This window comes from Paramormyrops kingsleyae, chromosome 5 (assembly GCF_048594095.1).
Source record: "Paramormyrops kingsleyae isolate MSU_618 chromosome 5, PKINGS_0.4, whole genome shotgun sequence".
NCBI lineage: Eukaryota > Metazoa > Chordata > Actinopteri > Osteoglossiformes > Mormyridae > Paramormyrops > Paramormyrops kingsleyae.
The window spans coordinates 27,486,113-27,506,361 of record NC_132801.1 but is presented as its reverse complement, the minus strand read 5'-3'; the positions used below and the strand labels follow the sequence as shown (position 1 = coordinate 27,506,361).

General features: G+C 37.6%; 1 protein-coding gene across 29 annotated transcripts in view; it reads right to left on the bottom strand.

Annotated features, from left to right (window-relative positions):
* LOC111850867 (RNA binding protein fox-1 homolog 1) overlaps window positions 1–20,249 on the bottom strand; it is a 446,550-nt gene that overhangs the window by 101,047 nt on the left and 325,254 nt on the right. The window contains exon 1 of one of the 29 annotated variants that reach the window (XM_072712517.1): window positions 8,647–9,275. The exons of 27 other annotated variants lie outside the window; for them this stretch is intronic. In XM_072712517.1, coding sequence (XP_072568618.1) covers window positions 8,647–8,790 — 144 coding nt within the window. In that variant the 5' untranslated portion in view covers window positions 8,791–9,275. Of the gene's footprint in view, window positions 1–8,646; window positions 9,276–20,249 lie in introns of those variants that run through there. One more of the 29 variants, XM_072712509.1, reaches the window with a different exon arrangement.

The following is a 20,249-nucleotide window of genomic DNA, read 5'->3' as shown; positions in this document are numbered from 1 at the left end:
GTCCTCTAAATCAGTGTACAAGAAGCATCCTAGTGAGAGAAGTGCACCCTTCGTACAAGGGAAAATGCCTGGAGGTACAGTATATTTCTACTTTTGTAATTCTGAAGAGAAATAGTGAATTACAGTGGTAAAAAATTACCTAGAACTCTATCTGAATCTCAGAAGTCTAATGGTGAACATTGACCTAAGATAACTTGTACGCACGGGGAAATGAGTCACGCGGCATGTCTCTAAGCGGAAACAAAGGGTAACGCTTCAGTCACAGCCTCGCATTCACTGTGATAGCATCGTGCATGTTTACACTAGTTGAATACATATTTTTAGACCGTAAAAATACATTTTGACAATGATAGACGGTAACAGTAATTATTATTATATAATAAAATACATTTAAAAATAAAGATTTCTTATTAATTATTTTAATATTAATAATAAACCATTAATACATTTAATTATAATAATATTGTCGTGCCGAGCAGGGACAGAACGGAGACAAAGGCGCAGACGTCAGGATATCGGGGAATACGGGGTTTAATTACAGGTAAGGCAGACGAAACGCAGATGGACAATACAATGACCGGGCTGGGGAAACAAACTGAAACGTGGACTAAATACTGAGGACTAATGACAACAACCATAAACAGCTGATCACACGGGCATTCCACACGGGGTTAACGAGGGGGCGTGGCACACGGAAGGAGCGGACGATCGGGGCAGGACACATTGTTTTTTTTAACTTTACACATTGTTTGGATATTTATTTTCTTACTTTACAAATTACTGTTTTGATAAATATGCTTAGATATGTTTAGTACAGTATATGCTCTTGTATTATCCTGTTCATTTTGTGTTTGAATGCTAAGAAAAACATATTTAGGGGTAATTTTTTTTTGGGGCCGGGAACCAATTACAGTAATTGGTTTTCCATTATTTCTTATGGGGAAAATTTGATCAGAACTCAAACTTTTTAGGATTCAATCCGAAGTTCTGAATGGATCAAGTTCGAGTTCTGAGGTACCACTGCAGTTCTGAGACACTATTTGTACCCTTTTGATCTATAGCAATGTCTCAAAAATTGGCAACTTTACAAGCATGTGTGTCACCTACATGCTAAATTTTTGCTTGGTTTTCATTAAGCTGAAAAATAAGAAAAAAAGAAAAATTGTATATCTCCTTCTGTAAAATCAAATTTAATGTTCCAATGTACAGTTTTATTTATATATAACCATACAGAAAGTGTCAAAGGGGAGGGTCAATCTTTTGTCCAGTCTTTGCTAATTTTATAATTTTATACAATTTACTCTAGTAGAGACTAAAATAAACCTTACATATTGAAATTTAACTATTAATTTGATTATTGATGGAAGTCATTTTTTTTTTGCAACAAACACATAGCTCAGTGATTCAGCATTGCACATAATGTATACATTTTGTTAACAAAGGATTGCTGGATATCAGATTCAGTATTTGTTTCAGTCACAGCATGGGATTCTGTATTTCCACCCCACACATATGAATAGATAATATTTCTAGTTATAAATGCACAAAAACTGCCATGTGCTGAAAACTGTAATTCAATGGTGCTCAAAAGGTTTAAATATATTATGTCCATTAACTGGTAGGATTATATCGCTGGAAAGGCAAGTGCTCAATTCATTGACGTGAGTCATTTTCTGATAAAGGAGGTCATTAAATAACCTACATTAAGAGACACCAGTAAATCTGCAAAGCACACTAAGAGATTCAATTGAATCGCACAGTGATTACCTGTATCTTTGTGACCCAGCACACTGTAGAGAAACCACTTAGCTCCTTGTGTATAAATTCCTTTTCCAGTCCAAAATAAAGGCCCATTTTATTATCATCAGTATTATCATTTGATTATTTCTTTGCTCGCTTATTTTATTTATTAGCCTTCCTGCTGGTACTGGCATTTCACTAACCATGCGGTTACTTCTGTTCTCTTTCCTAGTGTATCGCTGGTTCTTTTTTTCTAGTGCCTCACCATTGGTTAACGGTACAAAATGAACTACATCCGTGAACCAGGTTCTTTAAATGTTTTAAACTGACAAAGTACCACCCACAAAACAGTGATATTAAGCTGAATTTGAGAAGCTTTTTTTGTTTTTCATATGAAAATAAAATGGGTATTTCAGGCACCCACTGTGAGGTACTGGAATGGGTCTCAGGTCCATTAATATCCCACCAATGAAGAGGCGCAGATTCAGAAATGATTCACTAAATCACATTTACTACTTCTATCTTGGAATGTTCAAATAATACATATCTTATTTGGGTTATATTTCAAGAATCTATTTGGAACAAAGTATTTAATGATTAATTGATTAATTGACTGACTGACTGATTGATTGAAATGAATCCTGTAAAGTAGTTGCATGTTAGTTAGGAATGATACCATCTACCATTCTTCACTGTACAATTCCAAACTACATGGCAGTGTTTCCCAACCCAGTGCTTAGGGACACCCAGCTGCTCCATATTTTTGGTCCCTCCCAGTAGAAAAAACATGGATTGTCTGTGGGTGCTCAAGGACTGGATTGGGAAACATTGCTATACAGCAACAAAATGGAATGTAACCTTTTCCAGTTTTTCCCCAGCAGAGTCTGACTCAGTAGACTGCATTACATTAGATGGATCTACAACACATAATCCTGCAGGGTTTAGGAGAAGTCCATTTTGCTCTTTGAGTCCATGTATCACAAAATGAAAGTGGCTCAACCCAACTCAAAGATACTGCATCATGTTCAACTTTGAATAAATGAGGACACTGTTTTTTTCTAGAATAATTTGTTTTGATCCTGTTTTAATAATTTTAAAAGAAATGGAGAGACTACATGAAGCAGGGGTGTGAAAAAATATCGATTATATGATTAATTGCAATCCTGGTTTTGACGATTCGATATCGATTCATACAATCCCAAGATCAATCTTGTTAAATTTATGCCTTTTCCCCATGACTTTGAAAATATTTCCACTGAATTTCACTAGTATCGGTCCTCTTATGGTACAGATGGTAGTACTTTCTCTCTCAACGCCATCATGCCGCCATCTTGGTGCATTGTCAGTCATGCTAATGGGGTACTCCAAGCATGTAAATGCAAGCAAGTCAAGTCAAGTAGGGCTTTACTCTCACGCCAATCATTTTCAGGACACTACTTACAGTGAGATGAAAAACCTTATACTGTATAAAAGCAAAATAAAACAAAAAAAAGATATCGTTGGATGTGACCTGCTGTCAGTTATGACAACGTTGTTAATTATCAATTTTTTCCAAACACTGGGGGTTACACCAACCAAATAAAGGCAACTAAAAGTCTGCAGGTATAATTTATTTATTTATGGCTGGGTACAAGAACTGCAGTGGGAAAAGTATGAACGGAATATTTTGGTGTATTCACGAGTACAACGTATGAGTTGTATGAATGAGTTTGTACAAATGTATGAGTATGTATGAATAAGTATAAATTTCATGCTTATTATAAATTGTTTTTCATTATCTTATTTTCATCATGTAATGATAACAAATGATTACATTGCTGTGCAACATTAATGCTGTAGTGCTGTGCCTGTTGTCTTTGTTTTTATAACCGATCTGATCTGATTGCACATTAGTGAACACACATAGACTGAATAAAGTCTAAATGGAATCCAATTGGGCACTTGTGATTCGAAATCAAATCAAATTGCGAGGTCAGGGCTCCCAGCTCTAAACCATACCTGTATGCTCCTAAAAAAAAACATACTAATTTAGGTTTTGGCACATATCTTTAAGTTAAAGTCCTTCTGAAACATGGCATGTGAGATTTAGACATGTCCATTTTTATTTTCAGCTTTTCAGTCAAAAGTCATTTTTTGTGCTTTAAGAGACAGGTTGTTTTTAAGGAACTATACCCATATGTCCCTCAAAAAGATTTAGGTATACAAGTTTTGGCTTTAACAGTTTTCACAATTTGTTTGCAGTGATTCTGCATTTGTAAATATGTGTTCCATTTCGAGCTTTTTAAACATCTCTCCAAATACATAAAGCTGCTATACAGATTTTCATATTTCATTCCTATCGGACTGATATCGAATGGGATTAGAATTGTTAATTTATGATTCAGAATCTAATCAAATTGGGGCATGTTACAACTCATTATGAAATAATGATGCATTATGTAATAACTTGACAAAATGTAATAAATTTTTACTTCATTGTGTAATACCACTCGCATTTTGTAATAGTCTGTTGCATTTTGTAATAGACAGCTTGAATTCAATGTAATAAATTTCCCTGCATTTTGCAATTATTACATATTTCAGCTGTTATAAAATGTGGGAGTTGCACTTTTTAATGATGAAAGTGTAATACTGTGCATTTATGTAATAAACAACCAAGATGGACGTCTTCATTGACACTTTGTCAAATTATTACATAATGTGACATTATTGCATAATGCATTGTAACAGGCATCTGTACCAATATGCAGCCCTATACATGAGCAATAAAGGTCACTCAGTGAAAAGCATAATTAAAGAGAAAGTGATATAATGTTATTCAAGAAATTATTATTATACTGAAATGGAGAGCAGTTTTGTCCCTGATGATTTGTATATGACAATTTGCATGTTTTGATGTATAAATGCATACTTATGTATACATCTAATATCTGCTCATTAGGTACTGCATAATTTGATATGGGTTTGTTCCTGAAGTTAAATATTTTGGTAAAAATACCATATAGCAATATATCCATCCATCCATCCATGCATCCATCCCCTATACCTGCTTGCCCAACCCAGGATGACAGAGGTCCCAAGCATCTTGGAAGGTACGGAGGCAAGGCATATACAGTAGCTGTATATGGTAGTTAAAATTATTATCAAAACATTTAATTATAACAGAGGATAAGCAAAAGGTTGTTCGGTTACATTAGGATTAAATCTTTCCAAGGCACACCTAACTATGTCAACAGGTATTATGTAGCTAATTTTATTGATTTGGTCCACCACTTGCATGAACACCTGCAACAACATGCTTAAATGACTGCTCAGCACAATAAATGGTCTTACTTAATTAAGCTGAAAAACAAGTTTTCATGAGAATCACAATTATGCAGATCCCGATCTCTCTTCATATGAAAGAGAATTTGTGTCTAAAGCTCAGAGAAATAAATGCCAAGAAAAATTACAGTGATATATGGCTTAATTTCATTTTGAGCAGTTATGTGATTGAAGGTGAGAGTGTCTACTAAAGGGACATACTGCAACTGCACAACTGGGAGAAGGCTGTGGTTATTAATTCATCCTAAACAATATAAATATCATCCATTTCAGTTCAATAACATTGAGTGAAGAGTAGGCAGGCTTGCTGGGACACACACAAGTGACACACACACAAATAAAGTCCGGGTGAAGCTAGGAAAAGGCAGAGAATGAAGACGATAGATTAATAAGTATAGATAGATCGATCGACACTGATTCTGACTCAGCTGTGACCCACAGAATGCCCAGCCACAAGAAAACAGAACAACCTATTGTTGCATATCAAGATACATCAGCGACATCTTAGTACTTCAATAAATATTTTAAAGCGTTAATAGAAATGGATTTTCGGGTTGTATGTTACTTCATACTTTATTGATTAACAAGTCTAAATGTGCAGACAAGCTTATGACCTATGCAGAAATGGTTTTAAACCTAACATGATAACCTAGACTGCTGTTGTTTGTTAAGATTAAAATACAATCTGCTTATCTTGTAAATGTGTGTGCACACACATAACATCAATGCGTGCCTCCATAGATTAGGGATCTGTGCCCAGGAAGCGAAGTTCAAATCCGACAGCAGGCCGAGTAACCATATGACTGCTAGGCCTTTGAACAAACACCCGCCTCAGGGATATGAGGTTCTGGTTGACCCTGGATTCTGACCTCAAATCTTGAATGTAAAAACTAATTACTCAAGTGGGATCATTTAAGAGTGCGCACACACACAAGCGCACACGCACAGGTTTGTAATTATGTCTTTGCGGGGACTCTCTATTCATTTCTACTGGGTAAACTCTAATCCCAACTTAATTTAAACATAATACATACACTCACACAAAATGTTTAAATACTTACAGTACGTAGTTTGTTTTAATATAGAGAACCATACATTCTACAGGATGTGTTGGTAAAATAGACCCTAGTATACAAGTGAAGGTTTGTTCTACCAGTGTCATTTTTAACATTTCCTCAGATTTCAGTCATGAATTCAGTTTCTTCAGTTTTATCCAGAAAAAGCCTGTGATTATGATGACGTACAGTATTCAGCGAGACAGCAAATAAAAATGAATTCATTTAAAAATATATACCTTATCTCATACCAAATTCTGCCATAATTCTTATATCCTACCATTAATGTTATTTATTTAGAATAAATTGTATCTTTTTACTAAGCATTCCATCTCTCCTGCAGTTTTCAGACACTAACGGTTTGACTGTTATTTGGCAAGTCTGGTTTTCATTCAATTAACGTAACAAACAGCAACTCGCAGAATGAAAAATGTAATCAATATATGTTTAACTACATTAGCTAATTTAATCTTCTAAATTGTTGTTGGTAGAGTCTTACCAAAATAACAGGGTAAACAAGACAGATACATAAATATACAATATATCCAAAAGCTTAGCAATAAATAAATAAAACAAATATAATGATAGGGAAGTTAAATAAAGTTTATATATATATATATATACATATATATATATATATATATATATATATATATATATATATATACATACATACATACATACATACACACAGTATATATTATGCTGCTTTTACTGTTGGAGTGTGAATTAGATTTTTAACACTAGTTAGAATGCAATTTCTCATGGTTTTATTGATGAGTCATCTAATGACAGTAAAACCATATGAAGCAATGTATGGGTTTTATGTTTTAATTATCATGTATGAGCATTGCCTCTTGTTTCACTAACCGAGTGCATTTTCCATGCACAAGCGGATTTATCTGACATCATTTGCAATGTTGAGAACATATGGGTGTTCATGAAGGTTTTGCTATAAATCTAAAGTACTTAAAATGTTGTGAGGAATTAGTCCAAACATTCCATTCATACTGGATTTATTTGAAATGAAGCAAATCCAAAATCAAAAGCAGAGTATTATAACTAAAATGACCTTTCAATATGCTAAAATTCAGATTTGGAATAACTCATTTTATTGCCAGTATATACAAACATACCAGAACTGTTTGTGGTCCAGTGCCAAACAAAGTAAATAATATTACAAGTCATACTGGGGAACACTTCAAAGAACATGAATTCACAATTCCTTCTCTCATTTATGACTGATACATCACAAGTAAACCAATGTTACTTGAAGATACGTAGTACTAATATGTATGTGTGTATATATATATATATATATATATATACTGTATATATGCAGTTTACTCAGTACTGTGATTGATTATTGATTCTTAATTAAGTGACTTATAACTTATCAGATACAGCCAAATTAGAAAGCAGATTTGCTAAGGACAACAAAAAACAAATATTAATTTGCATTTTTTAAATTCATTCTTATTCACATATAACTAAAACACTCTTCTGTTTCAAGGTTCTACTTTGTATACTAAACATCTTGTGATAAAATATCAGGTGATGCAGCTTTAACGCATAGATAATATACAGTAAACATACCAACTGAACACTAGTACCATTGAGAAAGATGTAGTGCGATGCTATAAGCTTTTATGGTGTGTATTGGTAATCGGGATATTTCTAGATATAGTCACAGGTGGATTCCTGCAATTGTCATAAAAATTTGAACTCCACACAGACAGTATGATTACACTAAATTTCTTCAGTAAAATATCAAGCTGTATACATTAATAAATAGATAAAAGTGTTGTCATACAAGGTCTGTTAATATATATGGTTCAAAAAGTCAGCATGCTGAATATTTCCCAGTTCATATGAAGAAACCAAATTTATCTTTAAAAAAAAAAAACAATGAGTACATAACTTCAGTTTAACACACATGCTATGCACACACGGACAGCACACACAATAAACTACAACACAGTACATTTGAGAATATCACATATCACTGACGCCTATTTTATTAGTTCAGCATGTTTTACATTAGAAATTCAATGGAAACATACTTTGAAAAAATATTCAGCTATCTATGACTAAAATCTCACGTAGAACAGGAGTGCAGCATGCATATTAAATATTGCATTTAATTTTCCTATGTGAACAAATGCCTGATGAGTATGTAATCTGTATCATCAGGTAAGCAAAAACACGGTCTATTGAAACCATTTCACAGTAAGTAGACTTCCATGTACTGACAAAGTACTGTAGACAAAAGGCTCCACGGCGCATTGTTTTAAATGTTTTGTACAAGACAAACTTGAGCATGAAATACAGAACGGCAAGCAAAAAAAAAAGACTCATCTCATAACAACTATAAACAATACACAACAGCAACAATAACATCAACAAAATACCAAACAGAAATATAGTATAAACGTACGCTTATATAATTATACTAAATCTACTTATACTAAATATAATTACATACCCAAATAAAATATATGTTGAAAGAAAAGACTGGTGCACTTACCTGCTGTAAGTACATGAAAGTCAAGGTACAGGAAAGCTGAGGACACATGGCTGCGTTTGGCAAAGCGACACACGTTGTCCCCATTAGGGGACGCTGCATCGTGTTTCTGTAAACTCTCTGCGGTGCTGCTGAAGGGGCTTGCATGTAAGCACCGCTTGCGCAGTCTCGTCAGCTGAATTTCACCACTGGTTCAAAGTCGGGCTGGCGGCTGTCACACTTCGGAGGAGAGCGGGGTTTGCACGTGCGTGTGCACGCCTGTCTGGCGTGGAGGCTTTCCTTTCTGCGGGTGTTTCTGCCGGAGACCGGTATGCATGCGCGGGTGCGCGCGCGTCAGTGAGAGTGCCACAGAAGCTCAATTTGCCGGTTTAACCGAGATCCCCCCTCCTCCTGCAGGGCTGAGGAAAACCGAGTGGAGACGGTGCTGGCGGCTTCCTGCTGGATGGATGCAACTCGCCTGACAGTTCAAGGCTCTCGCGGCTCAGCCGACACTTCAGCAGCTGACTAGTGGAGAGGCGGCCTCCTTGGCTGGGGCTTCACACTGCAGCTGCTGATGCTGCACGACTCCTCATTTGTCAAATAGGTCCTAGGGCAGAGTCTTTTTCATTCACTGAAATTTCAGTGCGTTTCTGCAACCCCCAGGAGAGAGTGGCTGGGGGAGGGGAGGGGGGACAAAATGGGCTGATTCACAAACGACTGTTGAGGTTTTGGGGGAATTAATGGCATTGTCCTGTCGGAACTGAATTACTCCTTTGATAGGATTGAGATGCCCCCCTTATGTTACGTGCCTCATGTGGGGAATATCCGGAAACGAAACAAATGAAAACAAACGAAAGCGGACCAGCAGGCCACACTGTTTCCAAAATACCACCCTGATAATGCACATTCAGTCTCTTTTTAGACCTGATATTCTTTGGCTTTCTAAAAAAAGAAATAAGCATTACCATTCAGCACATCTCCGTGCAAGAAATGAATTAACAACTCAGTAATTAATGAGTAATTCACACGTTTATTCTCCCTGGCTACATGTAATTTATGAAAACACCATTACCTTGAGTTGAGGGATGGGTGAATGTAAGTTATATGGTTGGAGAAAAAAAAATTAAGATTTCATTCATAAAACCACTCATGAGGACAATATAAAATCTTACGCTACTTATTTTGCTCAGTAGTTCCCACCAATGCATATTTCAAGAGACCAAAGTAATTATTTCTCCAGTATAATAAAGCATATTTTATTCAAGTGTCAGAGGCCTAAATGACAAGGGCAAAATATATATTTTTAAAATCTCCATGGGGCTTTTCTTAAAACCAAGATATAGAATTATTCTTAAAAAAAAAAAAAGAAACTGATCTTACATTTCTGCCTTTATTACCTCACTACCCACTCACACTGCTCACTGTAAACCAACACACAAAGATAGTTTCAGGAAGGTTGTTATAATAATGACATAAAATCAATGCTACTATGTATGTTACACCAGGGTACTTTAATTTTAAAAGCATTCCTTAATAAAGGAAAACCTAATAATGAACAGGGCTTCTGTGAAGTCCTTGGTCCCATTTCTATTAGTTTCTGTCATAGCCTCAACTTACGGCTATTTCTGCAGTCTCTGACGTGATTTTGTTTCCCTTTCTCATTTCTTTCACTTTTAAATGTGTTTCTTTTGAGACTTAAGAAAGTCAGCAGTAGGCAAGATCAATTTCAACACAGAACCAAAAACAAATATATTTAATTTAACACAGGGATTTAAAATCTGTCACTGTGCCAGAGATATGGGTATTTCCATGCATTTTAAGCTCATATATAAAAGTACATTTACTATTAAGAGATGCAGTTTAAATTAGACTATATTTTAATGGAATTCTGTTACACAGTTTCATTAATTAAATGTTTTAATTCTGCATGGATCAATAGTACTCAATGCAACTAAGTTACATAATGAAATGGCTTTCTTTTGAAGGTCTCCACACTTCAGCATGTTCTTACCCCTATGGGTTAGCAAGAGTAACAGGCCTCTATGGGGCTGATTTCCTCTAGCTCAGTCGCTCCCCTAGCTGACACCTAAGATACCAGAACAATAACTGCCTCACAGTCAATTTCAGCATTATGAATGTAAATGACCTTGAGGATGATTACATCTATAGCAGTACTTCGAAATCCATAAATGCACTGCCTTAATAAGGAAGCGTAAAACCTGCAAACGAGGATGGAATGTATAATACACACTCAGTACTGGTAACCACTCACTGGTCACTTTATTAGGTACAAATAGTTAGTGTTGGGTTGTGCATTTACGGAAGTTTTTATTAACTTATTTTTGTACTTACGGCCTTCCCAGTAGCTTTAATGAGTCTGGCCATTCTCCTCTGACCTCTCCCATTCACTGACCGAAGGCAGAATGCCTGGATATTTGTTTGTTTATTGCACAATTCGGTGTAAACTTTAGACACGTGAAAATAGTAGTGCGCAAAAATCCCAGGAGTGCAGCGGCGCCAGAGTTTCTGGAACAGCACCGTCTGACACCAAGAGTAACACCACGTTCAAAAGTGCTTAGATGAGGCATCTCAGCCATTTTAATGCTTAGTCAAGCAGTAAGTGAACCTCTTGACCCTGTCTGTGTGAAATATATATTCAGTTGCAGATTATTTGTGGTTTGGAAGTGCAGGTTTTCTGAGTTAAGAAGCATGTATACCTAATAAACTGGCCAGCGAGTGTAGACTGCAACATTAACATGAAAAATGCCACAGAAACAGAGTAACTGATACTATAATATGGAGGTATGACAGATATATATTTTAGGCAGGAACTCCTAACTGAGATAAAAAATATTCTGTTTACATGAGGTCTGGCTGAAAGGTGTAATCTACATAAAAAAAACAACAATGGAGGGTTTATACTTCACAGCACTACAACTATTTTTTATGTGGCCTTTTTATTCAAAAAATTACACATTTCCATTTGAAATCTTTCTAGTACCACATTAAGGGAAAACACCAGCATCACTCCATCAAATGCTGTATGTTGTTTTCATATGACTTCTTACATATTTCCCTTGATTACAGAGAAAACATTTTGCTTGCAAGACACCAGCGGCTTTGTCAATTAAGAAAGGGAGAGAGTGTGGCCTAGTGGTTAAAGTTGGGGCATAGAAGGACTAGCGGGGTCAACGACCACACATCTCATTTATGTCGTTTTTATACTGTCACCAATAACCGAGCCGTACCACAAACTGGCGGTTTTCCATTGTAAAGTATGCGAGCCGTACCCAAGTCGTACCTGCGCTCACATGGCCCTGCTCATTCGCAGAGCTGAAAGTGTGACCATAACCCAGCTAGTTGCGTCACTACCATTTGATTGGTCGAAGTGCAAGGAGACACCGGAGCTCTGCGCATGAATTATCTATTGGAAAGAAGGGTATATTCTATACATTATTCATTATTGGTAGTATCGCACATCGCGATGCATTGATGCATTCCTGATAACTCGGAACATGAAAATTCCCAACCTCCTACTTAAATTATTGGAGAACAGCTGAATGGAATGGACCCGTAATGCAAAGTTATGCAGCCGAATGCTAATTCCACTAGTATCTGGTGCTAACATTAGATGCCCATTCTCACAGATGTGCTAGCAAATTAGAAAATCAGCACAAAGTAAATCATGATGTACACCTTCTGAACAGTAAAGCATCTCTTAAGTTTTACGGCACTGTCGCTCTCCAAACTTGGCAATGGCCTTAATGAGCTGAGGGGGGAGGGGGGGGTCAGATATACATTTAAAACCAAATGTCCCTACAATGTGATAAAGAACGGTTATTTTGATGTTGTGGGGACCATATTTTCGGTCCCCACAAGGGGAAATCCAATTTAGTAAAAATCAGTGATGAAAATAAAAAAAATAATATAATGCCAAAAGACTTGTATTTTGTTTGATTACTTATGGTTAAGATTGTCATTGTTGGGATTAGGGTTTTGCCCATAGAAATGAATGGTTGGTACCCACAAAGATATGAGTACAGGTCTGTGTGTCTGTGTGTTTGCACAGATCACATTTGAGGACCAAATTGTCCCCAAAGTGTAGTAAAACCTGAAATTTCCCTACTTTTGGGGACATTTTTGAGGTCCCCATTTGGATAACCTCAGTTTTATAAAAATCTGTGAATGCAATCAAAAAAGTAAAAGTCTTGTATTTGGGTTGGTTACTTATGGTTAAGGTTAGAGATGGGTAGAGGTTAAGGGTGTCATGATTGGGATTATGGTTCTTCCCATAGAAATGAACGGATGGTCCCCATTTAGATAGGAAGACCAAGGTTATCACGTTGTGATTAGAGTTGTCCCTGTAGAAATGAATGGAGATTTCTGCAAAGATATAGCTACAAGCTTGTGTGTGTGTGTGTGTGTGTTTGTGTGTTACCCAGCAGTGAATGAAATACAGGATTTGAAATACTTATTTTACCAAACAGTACTTTACAGAATAGTATTGGCAAACAGGTGGAAAAGGTGCTGAATGAAAAGGTTCTTCTCACTATTAATGTCTTCCTATACACTTGTAGTACATCCTGTGTAATACAGTGCTCTGTGGTTATGAGATTAGTCACCAATGACTGGGGCCCTAAAAGAATTGGAACATAACTGTATGAGTCTGGATTAGGGGGCCTAATATGATATGCATTCATGGGGCCCAAAATCTCTAGCAACACCCCTGGGAAGAAACCTCTCTTTGGCTTTCCTAAATGCCTAATAGCAGCCATTATTGAACCAGAGTGTCTCAATCGCTGCTTTTTTTTATTATTTAAAAGTGGTTTCGAGTGACTTTTACGTCCGTTTTTTAACCAACGCTTTTATTTTCAGTGTTACTGGAGCATTCCACTTAATAAGTTCTCCCTCTTGCCAAGCCATTCTCAACCTGAGAAGTCAGTTTATATAACAGTAATTACTAAAACAGACGGGACGGAAGGCAGAATGTGCCTTCGCGGAGACAATGGGACGGATGCGGCGGGGAGCTGGGAGCACAGCAGCGGCAGCAGATTGAGCAGCAGCTGAGAACGTCTTTCATTAGCACTTTTGTGTGCATCGGTGCAGCCACAGAAATGCAAATCGTTTGTTATTTCATCACCGCTTGTATTAGGGGTCGCTGATGGATGGGATGACCTCACACGACTGACAGATACCGAAAACAAAAACACATTTTTTTTTTCCATTTTTTGTGATTATTATTAAGCCAAAATTCATTGCTGCTAATATACAGTGATGTAAACTACTTAGATAGGCCCACAAAACACAATGCCATAACAGAGTTCGGCAGTAACCAGTTACACATGCCACTACTTGTGTAATTCAACTAGATTAGTGCTAAAACTAATCACTTGAGTACTTCACTATGTCTCAATGCAACCTACGATATGAATCTGAGTTTTGTGTGCTATTTTCTTGAGACTAATGTGATATTTTGCAAAGTTTTTGAGCTATGAAGCTTTGGGCTGCCTCCAAGTGGCGCCACTAACTGAAACCAAATACGAGATCATATGTGATGTTGACTTCAGCTTTTCCTTGCAAGGAGGCCTTTTAAACTTGAGTTGAGTTTTAATCAGCTATAGCAAATGATTCTGTCTGGCTGTGGACTGCATCACTGAGCTTTTGTTATCCTGTGCTTATTCATCAAATAAGGAACAAAGCAAAGGTTGTTACTGAATATAAGTTGAGCACAAAAGGAAAATACAGGAAAAGCCATGGAACAATATGAAGCTGATTGAGGCAGTAGCGTTCCCCGTAAATATCTTCATATGTACATGCAGACATATATGTAAAACCCTTTAACTACCCAGTTGCTATAATGTAATACTAATGACATACCTTTTGTGTGTGGAAGCATCCAAAAATAATAATAATAATTAAAATACTGTGAACCACTATAGCTGCATGTTGACAAGCTTGCAGCAGGGATTCAGTGGGCAGGAAGAGGGAGTCCAGTGGGCAGGAAGAGGGAGTCCAGTGGGCAAGAAGAGGGAGTCTAGTGGGCAGGAAGAGGGAGTCCAGTGGGCAGGAAGAGGGAGTCCAGTGGGCAAGAAGAGGGAGTCCAGTGGGCAAGAAGAGGGAGTCCAGTGGGCAGGAAGAGGGAGTCCAGTGGGCAGGAAGAGGGAGTCCAGTGGGCAGGAAGAGGGAGTCCAGTGGGCAAGAAGAGGGAGTCCAGTGGGCAGGAAGAGGGAGTCCAGTGGGCAGGAAGAGGGAGTCCAGTGGGCAGGAAGAGGGAGTCCAGTGGGCAAGAAGAGGGAGTCCAGTGGGCAGGAAGAGGGAGTCCAGTGGGCAAGAAGAGGGAGTCCAGTGGGCAAGAAGAGGGAGTCCAGTGGGCAAGAAGAGGGAGTCCAGTGGGCAGTTCCCATGCGTAGACGGCGATGCAAAGAGACATCTCGGAAAGGTGGGGCAAATGCCGCAAATGACTCCCCCCCCCCCCCCCACTACCATTAAGTCCTCTAGCCTCCATTAACTTGTCACTTTCCTTTGCAGCAGAATGTGCAAGGGGGGGGGGGGGCGATTCATTCTGACACTATCATGGCCTGTCACATGCAGTAACAGTTCAGTGGAGGCCAATAGGAATACCCCCAGAGATGACAAGTCTAGGAGCCATCAGGGCCATTACTTATCCATCCTGCAGAGGGACCGGGGCTGAGGCTTACAAACAAAATTGTCATGATGAGCCGAAGGACTTCCAACAGAGGTACTGTTACAAATGACTGCTGGGCCAGTAGATGCTTTCCTGATCAACACACTACAGGGCACAACATAATGCATGCGATTAACACACAAGGAGGCCCTGTACATTTTTAGGGGGAAACATGCCCCTTGGTCTCATAGACAAAACAGATTATTTACTCTCCGGGTTTTCTGTTAAGTTCTAGGTTAAGCCTCTAAGACAACTTTTGACTGTCGACAGCTGAGAATGATTTCAAGAAAATAAGAAACAGCACTTTAAACACTGATAGCCCATCATTCAAAATACTTTTATCAGTTAAGCAAGAGCACTTAACCTTCATCTATTAGCATTAATTAAGGTTCCAAAGTGATTATGTCATCTGTCAGGTATAAACAATGCTCACAGAAAGTCTTGGGACTCTAACTTAATTCAGTAAAAACATTGCAAAATGTTTATAATTTGTTTTATTTTGTTTTCACACACACACACACACACACACACACACACATTTTATATATATACGACCACATTCCTCCATAATGTAGCATTCTGGTTGGAAAACCACAAAATTAAGCTTCATTGCTTATATACTTAATGCTTCAATGCCATTAAATATTGTAAACGGCTTTAAAAAACAAAATCCAAACTGAAAAAAAACAAATAATTTTCAATCTGGGGAAAACCGCAAATTACCACTTGGTCCCTTTAAACTGATATATTTCAATGGATGTGTGTTGTCGACAACTGTGAAGTCTTCTTTTCCACAGAGCTAGTGGGAGGAACAGATTGATAAACGGAGGTAGTTTTGGCTCACGTGGACGTTATTGGTTGTCAAGGCACATTCCACGGAGTAACATACGAGTTGTCACGGTATCAAAAGAAACAGCTCAGGTCTCATTAGGAGAACCTGACTCCACATTAGATACTCACCGAGCAACTTAATGCTGCGACTTCCACATGGAGGAGAGTCACACGGTTACCTAGGCACGTCATGCATGCGTGTAAACAGGTTCTCTGTAATATCAGCCATTACTAAACTTCAATACTGCATAAATGTAGCCACAGAACACAAATATAACTGCCAAGAACACACAGGGCCTTTCTAGTTATACTGGAAATATAAGAAAGTTTAAATACAGTAATAAGCAGCATTATCCTTAGTTTTGTATACAATAACATCCTAATTCTGAATGCATTTAGTCCAAAATTTCAAGATAGCTTACCATATAATAATGCAAACTTTTTAAGGTTATACTGATTATGCAAACAGAACGGTCTGCCTTATAAAAAAATAATAACCAGATGGAAATGAATGTCGTCTACTTCCACTTGAGGTGGCAAAATCAATAGGATGTTCTTTCAAATAGTAATATCCGGAGCAAATGCCCAAACAAGATGCTGATTATTTTCTTCCAAAAACACTGCTATGTTTTCTAGTGGCAGGATACAAATGTCACTCCAACATTCATTTAATCTGTGCTAAAAGGTCACCAGAAATAACAGAAGAAAGGAGTTATATTCATTTGTTCAAGTTCAATGAAAATGCCCATTACCCACTTGTTAAGCTGCCTCATTCGGAACAAGAACAAAAAAAAAAGCTTCATTCCCTCACTGCCCTCTCATGAATAAAACTCCAATGCAACTATACTGCCATACTGTAAATTAATAAAAACAAAAACAAATCAAATTTTAAAATATGGAATGGCCTCAAAATAATGAAGTGCCATTCTCCATGTGGGCAAAACTACTGAGCTGATCATTACCAGGTTACTTAATTAATGAGGGTAATACAGTCACAGAGATTATGATTATGCAATATACATGTAAATAGGCTGATATCTGAGGGAAAGAGGTTACAAAGGAACCAAGAGGAAAAAGAAATGGAGCCACCTCTGCTTATCAGATAGGATGATTACGCCAATTGAGTCTCCGCTATCATCTATGCCAAAGCGTATACGTATCTACACAGCCATTCCATAAAGTACAAAGCGACAAGGGTGAAGGATGAGGATGTGATGAGCTTAAAAACACTAATCTGGTTGAAGGATGCCGTAAAGCCATAATCCAATGGGAGCAGGGACCAAGCAATAAACCACATTCAACTGGATTGATTATTTATTAGTTGGTTTGCATGTTTTTTTCATTACTTTTTATTTCCACAGCACAGGAAAATAAAAAGCGATGCAAATCGAGAGAGGCCATTCAGTCCATTTTGTTCATTTGCATGCAAACCCAACAAATGTCACTATGAATCACACAGCAATGAGAAGACTTGAATTGGTTACTATATGCATATACATACTTATAACTGAATGTGACAAAAGAGAAAAGCTGTTGGACTCCATCCTCCAAAACAACCCCTGATTCTGGGAAGAAACCAAACTGTTTACAGAAAAGCACACTTTGCTAAATGCCTGTGAAATTCCTTCCATTCGATACAAATAATGCATCTTCTCAAGCCTATCATTATATGATCAGGTGTGAAAAACACCAAATAGGAAAAAGGGGATTCTAATAAAAAAAGTGCACACACCTCAAACCTAGAAAGGCTTCTCACCAGACACCACAAGTTAGCCACAAAACATTTTAGTTTAAGATGAAGCCGTACTTTAGAAAAATATTAAATTAAATGAACCGACCTGACGTTATATTTGGATTGCATGAAGTTGATTAAATGTATTACTTCGTATGCAACAACAATGCAGAAGTTAATTCTTAATCAATCATAAATAATTTATAGGAAGAAAACGAACTTTCCTCAGACATTGAGGCTGGCAGTGTGACGATAAGATCATTGACTTGATGATAAAGATCATTAACAAACACATAAACATGCATGGATCTCCAGTACGACAAAGTGCAACAAATAAAAAAAAGGGTGCGATTTGAACTGAAAGCCAGAGAACACAGAAATATCTGCAAAGTGTGTCTATTTAAACATATCCCAGAATAACACGATTACTACGGTAATAACCAATACGTAATGAGACATAAATGTGTTTTCATAGTCTCTCAGATTGCCTATTATACCGCCTGACATAAACAACATAACAATGCTCCGTAAAAGTTTCTACTTGATGATTCTGTTATGTAACCAACATAAGTTGTCACTGCCAAGTACTCATTAGTCCATATGGATGCAATTACATTGGCCAAAGCTTTTTAAAATAAATATAAAACATGCACCTTAGGCAAAAAAGAAGCATGCATCAGCTGATAGCAATACAAGAAAGATCCTGGAAAACCAAATCTGTTAATCTCATTTTATTCTTAGTATCCTTAGCAGTCCCTACTGCTTTGTGTGGCACAATACAGTGGTTAGTTAGTTACCATATATAGTAGTTCACTGTAATGATCATACTGCACAATAGTGTCTATTGTGTTACACGTGTCCTTAAGTGTCCTGCTTCAAAGGGAAGGTTTGCAGCTACTTTTTGACCCCATCTGACCAGACGCACATCAGTTAAATCAGTCGAGCGGTCAGTGCTGTCACCTTGGGAACACTCCTGTCAGTTATTCCATGTCTTTGAGTCACCATATGCGATGTTCTGTCATAGTGTTTCCCCCGATTCAGAAGTACGCAAACTGATCCTACATCCTTCCGGGTACACTTTTTTTCCCTGAGCAATACAATAACAGACCCTTTTTTAAAACCTATAACAGTTGCATATGATTTCGGAGTATTTTTTTTTATTATTAAGCAACCAAAAAACGTGACTTTAACTAAAGCTACTCACAGCCGAATTATGATCTAAAAAGAGGATTTTATTTACAACTGAAATATAGTATTACAGGCTGGAAAAGCATTATTCTCGAGTGGTTTCAATGGCAATCAAAATGGTTTGTTAGACTTAGTGTACCTTGGGATCACTGGCAGAAGGTATCATGGAAAGCTCCTCGTTCTCCCTGACCGGAGATGACCGCCATGTGTATCAAAAGCTTGTGGAATCTCATTGTGAGATTCACAGCTCCCTGCTGCTCACACAGACTGTGCTGGCCGAGGAAGCGCAGAGCAGCACTAACAAAGATGGAAATCCGCTAGACATCCCTTGTCCACCACAGGAGAGAACAAGTATGCTTTCTCCATGAAAATGGCAGCTTTAATATATAAGATGCTCGTTCAGAGAAACAAATGCAAATGTCTGTTATAAAATAACTGAATTAATCAAATTTAACTAAAATCATGAGGAATATTACAAAAATGTACAGTAGCAGAATTTCTTATTTTATGTGTTTTCATGTAAACGTTAAATACATTTAAATTTCATGATAACGTAAGGTAAGGTTCCGAGGGTAATATACTGTAAGGTGACGTCATATAAACTAAAATTTACATTAAGCTGAATTCAAGGACAGGCAGCAACATGCTCCACAGACCAGCTCATAACTGTTTGTATTGTTGGTGAATTAGTGTTAAAGAAAGACTACCGTTACCCGTAATGTGCACCTGCATGTGCCCAAAGGACTCATAAAACACTGATATTCACATATTCAGAGCTGTTTTATACCTGATAACGCTTATTTTCAGTGCGAATGTACACAATAGCGAGAGAGAGCAAGAGAGAGAGAAAAAAACAGAAAAACTCTCTGTGGATCAGTAGGCAGATTCGGAAAGCTTCATCAAAGCGACGTTAGCAGAACAAAATAACAGAGATTCAAAGGCATTAAGTGAGGCAGAGCGCCACCTCACTCGCCTCCGCTTGCATGGTGTGGCTATGATGTATTCCCTGAGACCAGCTGCTGCATGCGTGCTATAAAACTCTTCGTCCCCTCACTGCGGCTGCGCATCCCATCTGGCCCCGTGCCTGCGCACCCTCTGCAAATGCTGTATTACCTCGAGACTTATTAGGTAGCTGTATCGTCTTGGGCACTTATACCAAGATAACCATAATCTAGTCTTATCACTCACAGA